The 17897-nt window shown below is 40.0% G+C and overlaps 2 protein-coding genes across 3 annotated transcripts; one reads left to right on the top strand and one right to left on the bottom strand.

Moving 5' to 3' along the window:
• Nucleotides 1–525: 525 nt before the first annotated feature.
• On the bottom strand, nucleotides 526–13213 carry PMS2 (PMS1 homolog 2, mismatch repair system component). Its single transcript, XM_061992354.1, has 15 exons — nucleotides 13125–13213; nucleotides 12622–12761; nucleotides 11993–12079; nucleotides 10775–10877; nucleotides 9676–9859; nucleotides 9049–9216; nucleotides 7606–7703; nucleotides 6798–6897; nucleotides 6440–6524; nucleotides 5809–5961; nucleotides 3888–4770; nucleotides 2907–3074; nucleotides 2321–2421; nucleotides 1236–1405; nucleotides 526–876 (listed from the first exon to the last, which is right to left on the bottom strand). Exons 1-15 carry the CDS (start codon nucleotides 13151–13153, stop codon nucleotides 733–735), a joined length of 2613 nt encoding a protein of 870 aa, XP_061848338.1. The 5' UTR covers nucleotides 13154–13213; the 3' UTR covers nucleotides 526–732.
• A 305-nt stretch (nucleotides 13214–13518) lies between these two features.
• Nucleotides 13519–17785, top strand: AIMP2 (aminoacyl tRNA synthetase complex interacting multifunctional protein 2). Of its 2 annotated transcripts, XM_061992557.1 has the most exons (5): nucleotides 13519–13693; nucleotides 14354–14443; nucleotides 15860–16066; nucleotides 16560–16791; nucleotides 17261–17785. In XM_061992557.1, the coding sequence occupies exons 1-5, from the start codon at nucleotides 13559–13561 to the stop codon at nucleotides 17644–17646; spliced, it is 1050 nt and encodes a 349-aa protein (XP_061848541.1). In that variant the 5' UTR covers nucleotides 13519–13558; the 3' UTR covers nucleotides 17647–17785. The 2 variants fall into 2 exon arrangements, with proteins under 2 accessions (XP_061848541.1, XP_061848543.1); XM_061992559.1 differs by lacking the exon at nucleotides 14354–14443.
• The last annotated feature ends 112 nt before the right edge of the window (nucleotides 17786–17897 follow it).

Raw genomic sequence — 17897 nt, 5'->3', positions numbered from 1 at the left:
GCTCAAGAAAAGACATCAGTAGACAAAGAGTGCTGAGGTTAAACCTTGGTCCTGTAGAAGGGGAAGGTCTTAGGTAGTTGTTGTAATTGATCTGTGATTCAAAGAGACAATTTTTTGGCACTGCTGATTCCACTAAGATTGTCAGTGGCTGATGAGACTGTCTTTTCCTACTCATTCTCTGAAAAGGAATCTCAGTTCTTGAAAAATTAGCAGTATGTGGAATATGGATGGGAACTATGCTAAATGAAAGTAAATATGCCAGATGAATTATTCTAGCCAAGCCTTAAACATAGATATCAGTAAGTTAATCATGCAATGCAACATCAATGCTTGAACTCATGAAACCTCTCTTCAATAAAAAAGCACTTGCATATCATTTACATTTTCTTAACAATTATAATATACAGGAGATGTATAAACATAGAAAAAGTTTGTCCCATAACATTACTAGAGACTTAAATACAGATTTATATTTATTTTCTAAAAGTCTTGATTGCAAAAGTAAAACGCACACAGAGTAAAGAACAATAAAAGAAATGTTATTTACACATGAATTCCAGTATGTCAATGTTGACAGGAATAGCAATGAAACTCTGCTAAATGCCTCTAAGTGTTAATTGTCTTCAAATGTAAAAATCGATTAAAACTTTCTTACTCAAAATGAGAGTCATGATAAAAGCTCAAAATATCACCAAGAATTACAATAAAAGATGTTAACAAACAGAACCTGATTTATTCTGGTGAAATCAAGTCTAAACTGACTATGTGCCTCATAGTAGGTCTTCCATGGGGGCAGTTCCAGGGATGCTCAATCTCACCCATATGGGTGATCAGTTTTCTCATTTCCTGCACATTCAATGCAGTTCCAATCATCACCTGCAAGTAAAGGCAAAAGAACCCCAATTATTTTCTTTCTCTATATTGACAGCTGACACTACTTGGGCTACTAGAGCAAACAGTGCAAGACATGAAAAGCAGAAATGCCTACAAGAATAGAAGACAAAATACTGCTAAATAAGTTCGTAAGTGCAGCACTTTGAAACAAAATCAACACCTATCAGAATTTTTTCCTATATTACACTAAACAAAAACACAAGGAACAAAAGAAAGGATATTAGCTGCTGCCAATCCACAGTAAATAACCTTCTCCTGCAATATATATAGACACAGCTACCTATAACAGAACAGAAAATACAGTATTTATTTGAAAACAAGAATCAAGTGCTTGTACTTACAGACTTTCTGCAAGCTCGAGAAGCAAACATCTGTCTCACCCTGGAGGGCCTACACATGACTCCAGGGGTATCACTTAGCATGAAGATCAGCTCATCTATGTCTTGTGGACCAAAACTCCAGTTTTTGCTTGTTGGCAATGACACTAATTTAACTCTTTGAGTTACAGGAGCTGAAAGATTTGCAATCATTAATAAATGGCATTACAGGAAATTACTTCCTCTTGCGAGAAAAACTGAGAAGCTACTTTAACCTGCAGATATGCAGAGGTTTAAATTTAGTCTTCTGATGCATGTTATTAACTAACTATTGTGGTAACTATGGCAGATACCCTTTTAACAGTAACAAAAAAATGCTTGCAAATTTAAAAGCAGATGGATCTAGTTTCTGACAAACCCTTCAATTTCAAAAAGCAAACGTTTATGAAGCTATTTTAAGTTTATGTGACTCCAAAATCTTTAAGGATTTTTGTTGCTAAGAGATAGATAATTAATAGAACTTTAGAAAAAAAAACCCACAGAGATTCTGGAATGAAGAATATGGGAAAAGTCTGCAGTGATTTCTCAAATACCAAAGTGGTAACATACAGCACTTTCATTATTCTTGCTGTGTAAGGAAAAACAGTAAGTAGCTTGCAGGTTATTTTCTCAAAGTACACAGCAAGTCAATACTAGAGCCATTAGGAAACCCAAAGAACATTATTTACCAATGGTATCTGTAAAAGTTACTGGATTTATTGTTTGCCTGCATCTAACTCTGCTGGGACCTGCAAGTGTACCAATATAAAAATCCTGTTGTTATGTAATACATCCAGGAAGTGCAAATCTGACCACACAGTCAAACAGCAACTCCAAAGAGTCTTCAGAAACATCTATAAAATGCTGGTGAGATAAAGACTCTACAGTCTTCTCTCAGTTTAAAAGAGTATAAAGACCACTGAATTCTAAGCCTTAAAACCCAATTTAACCTTATGCTATAATGCATATTATTTTGAAGTCTCTAATGAATGCCAAAAGAGATTTTTACATAACAAATTTGATGAAACCATTGAACTTTTTTACTCCCAGTAATTCTGGCTCAAACTCACCATTTTCATTTATGACAAAATCAAATCCATTTTTTCTGAATATTTCCAGGTTTTCAATCAACACTGATTCATTTACAGCTGTTAAATTGAGATGTTGAGGCCTGAGACAGAAAATATGGTATTATGCAGTTACATAGTTCAGACCACTTAAGATGGGTTTCAGAAGCAATCTAGAGACACTAATACAGAGGTTTATTAAAATGGTTCACTTAGTTAAAAACCACAAAACATTCTCACTACTGAACAGCTCACTTCCAAGTGTTACTCAGAAGAGTTAAGTCGGTTGGGTAGCACTCCCTGTCACAACAACAGCCTCCCATATCCTCAATGTATGACCATGCTTCCCGAATTGTGAGTTGCCACATAAGGCCACCGTGAAATGTCTGATTGCCAACTTGCTGCACAGCTACAACTGCATCTGTGGAACTTCTTTTTCATGTGAAGACTTTTTGAAACACAGAATGCAAAACCTAATATTTATCTTAGGTGTTTTGATTGTGTGAAATGCTACATAAACATAAATATCCTTCTGAAACGTTGAATTAAACTTAAGAATTGTTACTGTTAAAATACAGAAAATACTTACGCTATCAGCTTCTGACCTTGAAGAACAGTGTGTTGTTGTAACATCTCAAAGTTGTACTTCTCATCAGTAGCATGTTGGTCAATTATGAAAAGATCAGAATTCAACTTTGCTATTATAAACCCCAAATTGAACTGGCCAATGATTTCCATTTTTGCAAACATTTCTTTACTGTATATAGAAAATATAAACAGATTACAAATTAAGCCTCATCAGCTATCAAGACTGTAAAACTTAAAAACTTAACTTTTCTCCCCTGCAGAACACACTTTTCAATGTAAAAGGAAAAAAACCTCATTCATTTAAGCAGGATATGAATGTGAAAAAGTGTTATCTGGGATCTGCCAATGACTACTGAGATCATTTCTGGCAGAACACAAACCATCATTAAGACAGGACTCAATTCAGGATTCTCTCATTTTAAATTCAGCCACTGGTGACAATAAAATTAGAAACAGGCAGTATGGCAACAGTCTAAGTGAATAACACTGAAGGTGGCATCGCAGTTTTGAGGAGGCAGCTGACATACAGAACGCTTACCTAACACATGTAAAAATCCCAAATTCATGAGTCATACACTTCTACTGTCCAGTGACCACCTGAATGTAACTTCACAGCCGTATTTCACCAAATTTTAAATTCACATGAGGGAGAACTGAGTTATGGAATCTTTTCAGTGTTCTTCTATCATGAAATTTGGTGTTTCTCTGACTAAACTGCAAATTACCAGCCTAAAGGAAGCCAAATTTATGATTTTTGTGATCTTTTTAGTATGTTTTTCCACATTATGTTTGTACTTAGTTCAAACAGCTGCTCTGTCAGGTAAAATAAACTTGTCAAATGGCCATTTTAATGGCATAACTAAAAGATGTATTCAAAACTAATGTGTAGATGTATGCCTCCTGCCCACCCCAAGATAGACCTTACATTTTCTCCACACTATATTTATTAGTTGATTAATACAACATATTAAAGTGAAAATACCTGATCTCTTTTCTTAATTCATCTTCTGCTACTTTATTTTCTCCGGGATTAATTTTTGCTTTAAATCTTCTGTATTTTTGTGTTTCTGCATTTTTCTGTTGCTGCTGTATTAACTTTTTTACCTTTTCTGCTAAAACCTTCATAGAGAATTCAAGTGGCACAGTTTTCTTTTTAACTTCCACTAGTACATCAACACTTGGCATATAGTTCCTAGTATTCTTCGCTTCAGGACATTTACCTGCCTTCAAGTCAACTGCTTCACTTTTAAAGCTTCTGCTTTTAAAACGTTTTGCTCTTGGGGAAGAGCTATTGTCTTCTTGAGACAACTTATTTTGATTAGTCCAGTCATTCACTTGATTTAACTCATGTTCAGTGCCCAAGATCTGAACATCACATTCCAATGATTTCTCACTACATCCAACATTTTTAAGACATTCATTTGGAAGCTTTTCTTCTGAGCTACAGAACTCTTCTTTGGGAGGATTAATTACACTTTCACTATTGACACAGGTCCCAGCTTCTGGTGTATTACAGCCAGCATCTGACTCAGAAGTGCTATAGAATCCAGAATCTGCATTATCTTCTAATTTTCTCAGATATGTGCTTGGAATTGACATCTTGGAGTCCACCTTATGACAACTCTCAGAATCTTTATTCCAAGAGGTATCAATTGACATTTGTCTAAGGGAGCTGTGACGCTGTTTCATCTTTTTATGACTTCGAGAGTTACTCTCAGTTGTTTGATGGAGAGAGAATGACTCCCTTAATCTGGCAAGAGTCATTTTTCTTTTTCCTTCACCACTTGGATTTTCAGTCTCAGAGTCAGGCAGCATTTCTACCTGAGACTTTTCTGTCTCTTCAGGATGAGTCTTCTTCAAGTTGCCTAATAAAATCAGAATAAAGAATAGTTCAAAATTCTGAGTTACCCGAAAATGTGAATTAGATGATGTGTTTAATAAAGAGAATTAAAAGAGAGGTAGAAATAGAGCAAACTCTTCAAAGCAGCCCTTAAGCTTCAGATAAATGATGGAGTATGGGGCTGAATGGCATTAATATCCAACAGGTAAGCAGTTACCACTCTAAGAAACTTAACGGTACTTGTGTGAATGAATTTGCAATCTCTTTTAAACTGTAACAGTTATCAGTCCAGTCAGAATGTTTGTTTATATTATCAAAAGAACTAATTGACCAAGTGACAACCAAAAGTGAATTGCTCTTACATGTTAATAGTCACTATAAAAGCCTATTGGCAAGGTGTTAGGAGCTGGCATGGCAGATAAATAAAAAGCACATACATCAAAAGTAACTAAAGGACTTGAATTTAGCAGTTTGTATTTACTAAAGATTCATTTCAAATAACAGTAAGAATTGGCTCCAACTATTCTATACATCAGTGAAAATGGAAATTAGAGGGGGTTCTGTTGAAAAAAAATTAGAAGCATGAAGTGACATTGACACAGGAAAACAATTTTGAAAGATAACGTAGTCACAAGAGAATCAGTAATTTCTGTAGTTAGCATAAAAGAATCAAAGTGGAATATTCAAGTAAGCTTGTATTCAAATTTCAGATTTTATTTATGAGACCTTCAACATTAATTTTGAAGTTAATTTAAAAAAAGGAAACAGATCTCTCCCAATGTTTTGGGAGAAATCTTTTTCTAGCATTATCAATGATTTTTGTGTTAATTTTTTCCCTATAAATTTGACTGTAAATAACTGAATGTCCTCTTTTATTACCTCAGTTACAAACTTTCGATATAAGCAAGAAGAAAATCTGCCCTGAAACGTACAGAAATAACAGACAGACTTTTTTCCCTTTGGGTTTTTATAAACACATTATTTAATTTCCAATTATCTACCATGTATCTTACACAAAATGTTCACATGTATGTATAGAGAAAGCATTCTGATTGTGTCCTACCTGCAATGTCCAGAAGTTTCTGATTAACATTCAGTTTGTTCACATCACTAGCAAACATCTCTGTCAGAGAAGCCTTTAAAATTGCTAATAAAAGCTTTTCCTCCTGCAGCAAAATTTGCCTTTTGTCTGGAGTTACATTGATATCAACACACTCTAGAGAAAAAACAAACAAACAATCCCAAACTACATTATAATAAATTAAAAAAGAAGAATCCACCCTTGGATGAAAGTTTTCTGCCCCTTCACCCACCATTTGTATTTCCCAGGATTAAAACCAAAGCTGTGGTTAACATTCACAGTATGTCTGCAAACAAAACTTCTAACTTGCAAGCAAAACAGAAGCCAATTCTGTGCAATAACATGATAAAGAGTTTTCTGGTAGGCTAACCACAAGATTGCCTTTTTCTCATTACTTGAGATAAGAAGCTATTTTTGAGAACAGAAAAAGTAGAGGGGGGAAAATATGGAAGGACGGCTGCACCCTCTCTCTTTCACCAACTCTAGATCAAAAAGTTGCCACAGTGCAGGAAGGCATACAGCTAGAAGTTATAATATTCTTTTAAAAATGCAATTTATTCTTCAATGAAGCTGTAGCTTTTACAGAACTTACTGAAAATTATTCATAACTTACGGGAATCTACACAAATGTTAAGGACAACAAATGGATACTGGTGTTTATTGTATAAGTGATAAACTTCATTCACAAGCTTGACAACCTGCAGAGAACGTGAAAAAACAATAAATGTCAGTACTATGATCTTCTGTTTCCTACCAGTATGTTATTTAACTCCCTTCAAAACTGTACATACTAAATCAGACCTTCTATGATTGAGCTTTCGTTCAAACAGACACAATGAAAACAAAAACATAAGACACGGCAACTTGCAGCATCAAGTGGCAAATATACCTGTCAGCTCCTAATCCAGTGGTTTTCAGAGAATATTGAATAACTCAACACTGGTGATATTAACAAAAAAACAACAACTCACCTTTGCTGGATCACACGGACGTTGGTTGATAAAGAAAAATTGTCTGTCTGTTGTACTCCTTCCAACACCATGATCACAACGAGAAATGAAGCCTGTAATACTGAATAACCACAGGATAACACTCAGGTAAAATGGAGGAATAAAGCAAAGGAATTTTTCTGACTGAGCATATTTAATGGAAGAGTATTTTCTTTAGAAGATAAAAGAAACACTAGTATACAGCACCAATTAATATCTATATGTATTTCCTCTCCCAGTTCCTATTCTGACAAAGGCTAAATGTTTAGTTCCAAAAAGGGCATCAGGCAATTTAGAAAGTAGCTTGCTCTGATTTCAGATGTGGCATTTGTAATTTTTCTGCTCTGAAAGCACAAGAAAGGTCGGTTGTGACCTGCCGTTGGTCAGATATAGATGCTTTTAAGAAAGTAATGGATAATCTACAGAGATTCACATTCATCTTCAGTAATGCTACTGAAGACATACGGGTATGAACAATAGATTATCCATCCAGTTACTCAGAGCACTGTCCAAAGGTGACACTCAGCAGAATATTACAGTAATAAATAAATAACTAAGACATAAGGAATAGTAGCTTTGCTCATCCCACTTACCTGACTAGCAACATCTGAATTAACACCTGAATGAACTCTTTAAAATCAATTGATGGTCTTTCTCAAACTGTATACTAACATCTAACGTGCTGTTCTTAGTTATTCTTAATACTATTAATTACCATACTTTTTTTTGGTATTATTCTGAGCTATGACAAAGTGGCACTGCCAACAGTGATTTGTACGTCTCTAATTACCTGTACAAATTTTGGGGCATGTCAGCAGCACTGACTCCATATTCTTCACAAACAGCTTCATTAGGAGGTACCTGAACAAATGGAATGAGGCTCTGCAACTAAAAAAAGCAAAGGAAGTGAAACATTAGACAGGTATAGATTCTTTTCATTTTATTGTTATTTATTAGCTTTAAAATCTATTTGATAAAATGGTGGGGTTTTTTTCCAAGTTGGCTGACCATGACAGATACTTTAAATTCTCAAACCTACTAGAAGCTGGTAGCACTGCTTACTGAGAAACAGAAACAATGCCCTAACAAATGGCTGCTCTCATCCTTTGCTATCACTACTTTTGCCTTAGTTATTTCACAAACCCTTGCTTTAAAATGCACACAGAGTAACAAAGTCATTGATGCAATTTGGACTCTCCAGCTACATATATATGACCTAATCAAGTTTTATACAAAAACAAAAGGCAAAAAGAGTAAGAGAATTTTATTTTTAAAGAACAGTAAAACTATTAGGAAAGGTACATTATTTGACTCACAAGCTGGCTAACTACAAATATGTTTACTACACACATTTTTCCCAGTCACGCCACCATTATTTTTCTGTCATTACAGCATCTTCTACTGATTCTACATTTAAGTATTTAACATTATGTAAGCTAAACATTCTGAATTTTCAGCTATGCTTGCTGCTACATGGCAAGACAAAGTAATATCTACATAATAGCTATATAATCTCTACATGAGCACCATGGAGGGAGGAAGTGTTTATCAACAAACAGCAGATATCAACCACTCAATATTCCTGAGGGTTGTAATATACAGTAGTAAGAAGGATGTTTTTATGCTTTTTTAAATCTTTGCTTTTACAAAGATTATTTTTACAGCTATTTCAATTATTTTTATACCTATTATTTAGGAAGCATCACAGTCCACACCACTATAGGGGATGACTTCAGTCCCATTCAAAGGTTAATACTAATGAACACTAATGAAACAGTTTAATAAGAAAGTGTTGCAAAAGCTAAAAACCTCAGTTTTCTGTTTCCCTATTAAGACTTTTACATCACACAATTCTTAGGATTTTTTTGTAAATGGCTTGTTCTTGTGACATTCAGCCTTGGTGCCCATACTTATTTTTTTAAAAGCACAAAACTTCAGAGGCTTACTGGCACAACAGCTAATAAAACTGGCCTCAGAGAGATATTAAGCAGTAACCTTGTCTCCTAAATGATTTCTCTTCCATCAATACATCTCCAGTCAGATTTAGAAACACCACTGGAGTCCGTGGAGGTTGTACTGTTGTTCCTTTTTTCAGCCTGCAGGGTGTGCTACAAGTCAACACATGCTCCATCCTCATACAGTTTTTAAAGGTTTCCTGCACCTCCTCTCTTTAGACGTTAAAAATTTCTCTACACAGCTATATTGTTTCTCTTGTCAATAACAAAAGTAATACCTGTTTTTGCCCAAATACAGCTCCAATGTTTTCCCTTAAACTAGGACTTCCAGTAGTTGATACCACAGAGCTTTTTTTCCCTTGGCCAACTTGATTAGTGCAGTTAATCCGCACTCCTTTTGAAACAATACAGTAGGCCTGCAGTACCTGGACCATTTTTGCATATTCCTATTGAAGAAAACAGAACATTCCTATAAACACAAAATCTCTAAAACAAAAATACAACCAAAATGTTCAATATATGCAGGTAACACAAAAGGGATAGATAATATTTTTTGAAACTAAACTGAAAAATATATATGTGAAAAATAACATCCTTAAAAGCAACCAGCATGTTTACAAGATTGATATTTAGTTGTAACACAGTGGTCCTGACTTTAAAATATATAAAAGCAATCATTATTTCAAAAGCTGGAAATCTGAGACTGTACCTTTAAACCCAATCTTTGCAAACCAGAAGAGGAAGGCACACAGAAACACTGTTTTCTTATTTGATGAAGATACAAGACAGGCATGAAATAGTCTGACATAATCAATGTATTGTACAGAGAACTAAATATCATCAGCAGGGAATAAATTCTGGGGTATGACACTCCCTTTGAATTAATAATTGCTGATCTAACCTACCTTTTTAATGTTCCTTTGAAACTCCTTGTGCCGCACGGGCAGCGTGTAAAAGAGCTGCTGAATGCTAACAGTCGTTCCTTGCTGCCGTGGGAAAGGCGCTTTCTGACTGATTTTACCATTGTGATCAAACACCAAACGAGCCCCAACCTTTGCAGACTTATGACAAGTACAAATAGTAACATCACTAATAGAGGGAAAGAGGCAACAGAATTACTCACTGAGCATTGTATTTTCTTATCCATTCCTCACAACCTAATAGGCATAGAGACTACACCAATACTATTAATTTCATTAAAACCAACTTCATCAGAAACAACTATAAACACAACAGAAGTATAACATTTTCCTAGCTACAACACAAACTGTATCTGTCTCCCTTTCATTCTTCTATAAAATGCAATGTTAAAGCCTGATTTTCTTGCACACTACATTCCTCCTGCTAATGCATAACAGCAGAATATTCTTGATGCACAGAACTGTGTACAAAAGCTGTTGTTACTTTGTATAGTTTGAATGCCTAGTTTGTCTGGGAGGAGTTTAAATACAGTGTCAATGAACTGCAGCCTAGCAAACAGCACTTGGGTGTGACAGAGGATCACACACTTATGAAAGCACACAGTTCCACCCTGCAATACTTTGTAACAGTACTGTACTTAAGTAACAGTCAATTTTGTACATAAAAGGATCAATTGGGTGCTTAGAATTACAGAGTCATTTCAGATGCTCAGAACCACAGAACAATTTTGGATGGAAAGGACTCATGCAACCTACTGCTCAATATTGACCCAACATTCATAGAATCATGGAATCATAGAATGGTAGAGTTGGAAGGGACCTTTAGAGATCATCTAGTCCAACTCCCCTGCCAAAGCAGGTCCACCTAGATCAAGTCACACAAGAATGTGTCCAGGCAGGTCTTGAAGACCTCCAAGGAAGGAGACTCCACATCCTCCCTGGGCAGCCTGTGACAGTGGTCACACTAAGGAACTGGAAGTTACCAGTTGCCAGCCTCATCAATAATGGTAAACTGAAACGTTGGCTTCAGTTATTTTTGTGCATATTAGTAACTTTCTACTAATAAAAAGTTTAATATTAATACCTTAATGCACACAACGAACTCAGAGCTTCACCTCGAAACCCAAATGTTTCAACATGTATTAGATCAGAAAAATCTTGTATCTTTGATGTATAATGTTTCAGAGCTGGAAAGAGATATTTAAAATAAATATTTAACTTCAAAGTGACACTGGTCTATGCAAGTAAATTTTGCATGCATATCAAGAAGCAAAACATCTTCCATATTATTAATCAGATTTTATGTAACTATTAGAGACAAAATAATTAAGTATTGAATGTTTTCTTTGCCTTTTTCCTGTAAGCAAGACCTCCTTAAAATCCTCAGATACATCTGCTATTCCATACTTACACCCAAAATTCATACAGTGCTATTGGTATCTGCATTACCAAATGTCTCAGAGCACCACACAGTACCCATCTCTGCTACTGATGTACCTGTCACAGACTTTGCCCTGCAAGACAACAACTGCAGAGCTGTGCTGGGCATGGTATATAATGGACAGGCATATGCCTATTCTACAATGACCACAGCTGAGGACATGGCCTACACAATCAATGCAGCACTAGCGACCAGATAACAGAGTTAGTAGCAGCATCCCTGAACTTTCACTGTCCTGGAACAGAAGGAGAAAAGAGTTTCTAATGTACCATATACACACTCAGAACACCCAAACTTACTGAGTTATAGCTTATGGTGAAAGAGATCCCTTGTCATTAAATGAAAAAAGAAATGTGGGTATTTCTGTTGCAACGGCTGGTTACATTTCTAATACAGTATTGTTTCTGCTCCCATTCTGTGCAATTTAAAACTAGCAAATGGAAAATTTGAGTCAGGCATGCAAGGTTGGTTCCCTTTCAGCAAATACTCAAGTTTATAATTCACCTCTCAAAAGCAGTCACTTTCACAATGCTTGATTCCAACAACGGCTCATGACTTGACATGGATGAGTCAAAATGAACATTTATAAGTCTTCCTGTTCTGTAATTATTTCTATTCTTTGTTCCACTCAAAAGACCAATCAAATCAAAGATTAGTTCAGAGATACAACAGCTATAACCACAATAGCTCTACATAAGTCCAGTTTTGACCAAGTCTTGCAGGTCATGCATGCATTGTGTAAAGCCAAATATCTGTTAAAAATGACTGAACTCAGGAAGTTTGTTTTTAAAAAGTTGCTTTCTCATTGCAAATACACTTTCAGAATGTCCAAACATAAGTTATAAAAAAGGTTCAACTTACTCAAGCCTTCAAAGTTTTCCTCTTCTACTCCATCTCCGTTATCTGCAACCTCAATCAGTTCTGCTCCGTGATCTTTAAGTTTTACATCTACAAAATTGAGTAACAAAAGTCTTTTTCATTCTATATGTTTATATGTATTCAGTATTAATTTTTTACTTTGAACAACTTGACCAGATAACAGGTTTCCACGTCAAGTTTGAACAACAAAAAACCTCAGAGCCGTCAATAGTCTGGGCAATCTAATGTCAATCAGCCTGTACTTGCAGATAGTTAAGCTTCATTCCACTTTTGCCTGAAGAGGTTTTCCCAGTTTTAATAGCTATCATCCTGGAAACGGCAGCCTCTGCTATCTGGAGGCCACCGTTGCTGTAAAGGCCACTTACCTGATTTTGTGGCAAATAAAGTAACAAATAAAGTAACTCAGACAAAACTACAAGCTTTAAGAGCTCAGCTAGAACCTGGGAATCAAAATGTTGTGTTTATCTGAGGTGTAAAATCATTGCAAACGTGTTTGGCCCAAAGAGAAAGTATTTGCACGGATTTGTTAGCATATGCCTTGACTTCGGGAAAAAAAAGCACTTCAAAAGTGTAGGGAAAAAACCGTGAAATTACGACGAAAAGAGGGTTACCAATGTTGGTAGCTCCCGCATCCAGGCTGTTTTCCACCAGCTCCTTGACGGCAGTGCCAAGATTCAGCACAACCTGTCCCGAACAGATCCGATGAACGGATTTACGGTCGATGGGCCTGATGGCTTTGGCAGGCTGCAGGCTTGAAACAGAGGAGAGGCAGAAAAAAACACGGCAGTGTTACAGGCGCGCCGCGCCTCACCCGGCCGCTCCTCGCAAGCGAGGGCAACCGGCACCCAGGGCCGGGGCTGGGGTAGCACAGCGGCACGGCGGGCTGCCCTAAGCAAGGAGAGAGGGGAGGCGGGAACCGAAGAGCCAGCGGTAGCCGAGGTGCGCCGCAACCGCGCTAGCGGCCACGGCACGGCCCGCCGCGGGGAAGCGCGACCCCGCGCCTCCGCTGAGGAGGGGTGGCCCAGGCGAGGGGCAGCCCCGGCGCAACGGGCAGGGGCCGAGACACAAGGCGGGGCCGGGGCCGCTGCAAGCCCGTCGCGGGGCCGGAGCTCACCACGCTGCCGCTGCCGCCGCCGCCTCCATCAGGAGCCCCTCGGGCCAGACTGCGCCGCCGCCGCCTCAGGGACCCCTCTTCCCGCAGGCTCCGCCCCCGCGCCATCATTGGCCGCTGGAGAAAAGAGCCCCCCCAGTCCTAAACAAGCTTTCAGATGCCTTGGCAGCGATTGGTCAACAGAGCTGTCTAGCCGAAACTAGCAGCAGCACATCTTGGCCTATGGGGACTCGCTTAACAAATCACTGGCGTCCACTGGCCAATAGAAGGAGGACAGGGAGGCGGTGAGGCAGCCGCCAGCGCTCATTGGATGGCGGGCGAGCGCGCTCCCGGCTGGGCCAATGGGCGCGGCGGGTAGTGAGGTCGCTGGCTCCCCGCCCCGCCCCGCCCCGCCCCGCCCCGCCGCGCCGCGCTGCTCTGTCCGGCCGGGCGCCGCCATGCCCATGTACAGCGTGCGGCCCTTCCACCGGGCCGCCGGGGAGGTGCTGGCGGAGCACATGCCCACCTGCATGTACAGCCTGCCCAACCTGCACCGCCGCCCCGCGCCCGCTGCCGCGCCGCTGCCGCCGCAGGTAGGAGCGCGGGGGTGCCGGGCGGGCCGGGGGAAGGGCCCGCTCAGGCCGCGGCGTGCAGCGCTCCGGGCCTGGCGCCGCGCGGGTGGGCAGTCTGGCAGGCCCGCCTCCCGCCGCGCCGGGCCCGCGTTTGCTCCGGACGCGGCGCGCTTTCGGGGTCCGGGAGAAGCGTCCGGCGCCGGGGAGCTCGCGGAGCCCGGGTCCTCCCGAGCCACCGCCGCAGCACGCGGGAGGGGCGCGATGGCACGGGCAGCGCTGCTTCCGCCTCGTTTACCAGCGGCTCGAACCGAGGCTTAAATAAGCCTGGATCTCCCAGCAATTTCTCTAAGACTAAACTCGTCGGTAGTTCTCAGCTTGGCGTTTCCTGCGCTCTCGTGCGTATCTGCAGGGTTTCTGTTTCGGAACGAGCCGAGCTGAGGCTTTGCAAGCCCGTAGGCTGGGGCTGCGTCCCAGCAGGCATGTCCGTTCCTGCTGCATCATCGCTGCCTTGGCTGAGACGGCAACTGGCTAACTACGCTGTTTCTACTCTCAGTTATCTTAAATCCGGAAAAATATGCAAAATATTAATCTTGTTAAGCCTCACGGCAGTGTCAGGAATGCTTTGAATTCTTCTAGGCTGCTTATGTCCTTTTTTAGCTTAATGGCACGTTATCTTTTCAGGGAGTCCTTGCTGTGTCCTCACCCAGGCTGGTGGTGGAGATCCTGAGTAGAGGGAGACTTGGGGCAGAACTTCTTAGAAACCATAGAATGGTGAGGATTGGAAGGGACCTCCAGAGCTCATCTAGTTCAGCCCCCTGCTAAAGCAGGTTCCCCTCGATCAGGTCACACGGGAACATGTCCAGGCGGGCTTGGAAACCTCCAAAGAAGGAGACTCCACACCCTCCCTGGGCAGCCTGTGCCAGGGCTCCCTCACTTGTCAGGAAAGAAGGAACTTTCTGTGTTCCAGCTTGTGCCAGTTACCACTTGTCCTGTCACTGCACACTAAAGAAAAAAAAACCTTACCCCATCCTTTAGGTATTTATAAGCATTGATAAGGTGCTCTCTCAGCCTTTTCTCTTTTCCAGGCTAATCAGCCCCAGGTCTCACATCCTTTCCTTGTCACAGAGGTGCTCCAGTCCCCTCATCATCTTGGTAGCCCTCCACTACTTCTCTCCAGAAGTTCTCTGTCACTCTTGAGCTGGGGAGCCCAAAACTGGACACAGGACTCCAGATGTGGCCTCACCAGGGCAGAGTACAGAGGGAGGAGGATCTCCCTTGACCTGCTGGCCACACTCTTCTTGATGCATCCCAGGGTGCCATGGGCTTCCTTGCCTGAGGGCACAATGCTTACTAAGATGCTCTCACAGTATTAACTACCACTTTCCTCTGAGAGGACTTTTCACATCATGAAGTTGTGTACTAGCTAAATAATGGTGACTTAAGAGGTGTTTCTCTGTCTTCCTGAACATAGTGTAAGCGAGTATCAAGAGTTCACTTGCTTGTTACCTCTTTATCCATTAAACTGAAAGAAGGATGTTTGGCCAATAGGTTGGGCTTCATTACTCCTTATTCAGGATACTTAGCATTTATTTAACGTCCTTGGAAGTTTGTAGGCTTAAAACCTCCCACAACAATTCGTTTTTCATCTTTTAAAAGATGAGACACTTGTAACAATTGTGATAGCAGAGAGATGCATTGGGATTAACATGTAACGAAGCCTGTAGTCTTTTTTTCTCTATAGTTTACATGATCTGCAACAAAGAATGACTACAAGGAGTGATTTCCTTTGATACACCATCCACCTAAACCTCCAGGTTTTTTTACTTCTATTAACTACCTGAATTGTCAAAGTTTCCTTCTTTGGCAGCCCCAACACAAGCTGTATCAGTCTGCTCCTTGGTTTTTCAGGTTCTAATTCAGCACTTCACTGCCAATTTTCTGTGGCTGTGGTGTGATTTTTACTATGTTAGAGTCTGCTCTAACTACTGGTTTTAAAAAAACTATTTTAAGCCAGAAGATTTCATAGTTTTGCTTAAATAACCCATCTCTCACCACCTCCATACAGACAGACAACGGACATAAGGTTGTGACATTCCTTGATGTTCTGGTTATTTAAAATTGTTTCAAGTCTCAAAAGTGAACTGAGGGAACGTTTCTGTGATTGTGGTTTCTTTTCCTCTCCTCCAGGAAGAGGTTGACCCATCACTTCAAGCACTTGAATCCCGCCAAGAAGAGATTCTGAAACGCTTGTATGAACTGAAGAGTGCCGTCGATGGTCTCTCAAAGATGATACATACCCCAGATGCTGACTTTGATGTAACTAATATCATTCAAACTGATGAATGTTCTCCTTTGACAAAAAACAAAGCAGATTTAGACTTGATGCTTGGAAAGGTAAGTTTTTTTGAGTGTATGCATTGAAAGATACTTCCTTTGCTCTCAGATTTTCAGTGTCAGAAGGGTGGGACACACAGAACTCAGTAAACAAATCTTGTATCCTTACAGCTAACCTACATCCAGATTATAGACAAAAGACTTATAAATACTAAGCCCTCTGTATTCTCATTTGGATACAATTCTGAGCTAGCATGGTTAATTTTGCAATTATAATTCATTTTTTGTTTGTTACTAACTGGAAATTTTAGCTTTAGCTTGATTGGACCAGAATTTACCTCAGTCATATTCTTGAGCTGTATGTTGAGGGAGGAAGATGTTTAAATGTGTAAGCACATTTTAAATGTCCAAACTTGAGCTATTTGTAGATCATTAGAACTTGAGATACACACTTGCATGGCTAAATACTTCTTGGTGTCAAATGTCAACTCCACTACTTTAAAGTCTGACTTGGACCGTGTCTTACATGGGGTATGTTTGACTTCCCATTTAGGATTACGGTGCCCTGAAGGATATTGTAATCAATGCAAATCCTTCCCAGCCTCCGCTGTCACTATTAGTGCTGCACAGTCTGCTTTGTGAACACTACAAAGTATTATCAGCTGTTCACACACACTCATCGGTGAAAGGCGTGCCTGAGAACCTCTTGAAATGCTTCGGAGAGCAGACTACGAAACAGCCGCGTCACGAATATCAGTTGGGCTTTACTCTGATCTGGAAAGATGGTAAGAAGGAAGTTAACTTGTAATCAGTGTTTTACAGCACAAGCTTTATGTTCTCACCTCCTGTAAAAGCTTGGTGACAGATGCTTTGGTGTCTGCTGACGCACGATGGATGCGCACTGCAGATAATGTTTTTTGCGTGGGGACAGGAGGAAGATTGTTGTTTGTGGCAAATACCACATGTACTTTAAAGGCAGTAACATGGTTGGATTACAGGACTTCTTCATAGAAGTATTTTTCACTTTTTAAAAGTAAGAGTAGAAAGTAGGAGAGAGATTGGTCTGAAGATTGCCAAAGATGACCACTTTATCTCAGGTCTAGATACTTAAGGCTAAGTAAACTGAAAGTTGTTCATCAGGTTAATGATGTCAGCAGTGTTGCTGGCCTTACAGATGAAGTACATCATAGGATTACCATTATAGTTAACGTCTCTACCATGTGGTACTCACTTTTTTCCTTTTCTTAATTTCAGTTCCAAAACCCCAGATGAAGTTTAGCATTCAAACAATGTGTCCTATTGAAGGAGAGGGGAACATTGCCAGGTTTCTCTTTTCCCTGTTTGGCCAGAAGTACAACGCAGTTACTTCAACTCTCATCGACAGCTGGGTTGATACAGCCATCTTCCAGCTGAAAGAAGGGAGCAGTAAGGAAAAAGGAGCAGTCCTGCGCTCCATGAATGCAGCCCTGGGCAAGACCTCGTGGCTGGTGGGCAGTGAGCTCACCGTGGCAGACATCGTTGCGTGGTGTGCGCTTCAGCAGACGGGCAGTGCCAATGCAGCACCAGCCAACGTGCAGAAATGGATGAAGTCCTGTGAGAACTTGGCACCTTTCAGTTCTGTTATGAAGCTACTAAAGTAAACCTGTGCTCTGCATAATGGTGTCATTTTAATCTTATTCCACCCCACACCTGCTGTAGTGGTTTGAGCCCCTTCTCAGATGTACTCAAGTGCAACAGTTGGACAGAACTCTAAATCAATAAAAACATTACAGCTACTTTTTTTGGGTGTGACCTCTGTTTTTTGTAACTGATCTGTAACATGCATGTTTGTTTAACGATTACAAGGTATGTAAAGTAGTCTTTTGTAAATACAAGTTGCACTGATACCTTT

The sequence above is a fragment of the Colius striatus genome, chromosome 3 (assembly GCF_028858725.1).
Source record: "Colius striatus isolate bColStr4 chromosome 3, bColStr4.1.hap1, whole genome shotgun sequence".
In the NCBI taxonomy this organism is placed as follows: domain Eukaryota; kingdom Metazoa; phylum Chordata; class Aves; order Coliiformes; family Coliidae; genus Colius; species Colius striatus.
This window is presented reverse-complemented; position numbering and strand designations above follow the sequence as displayed.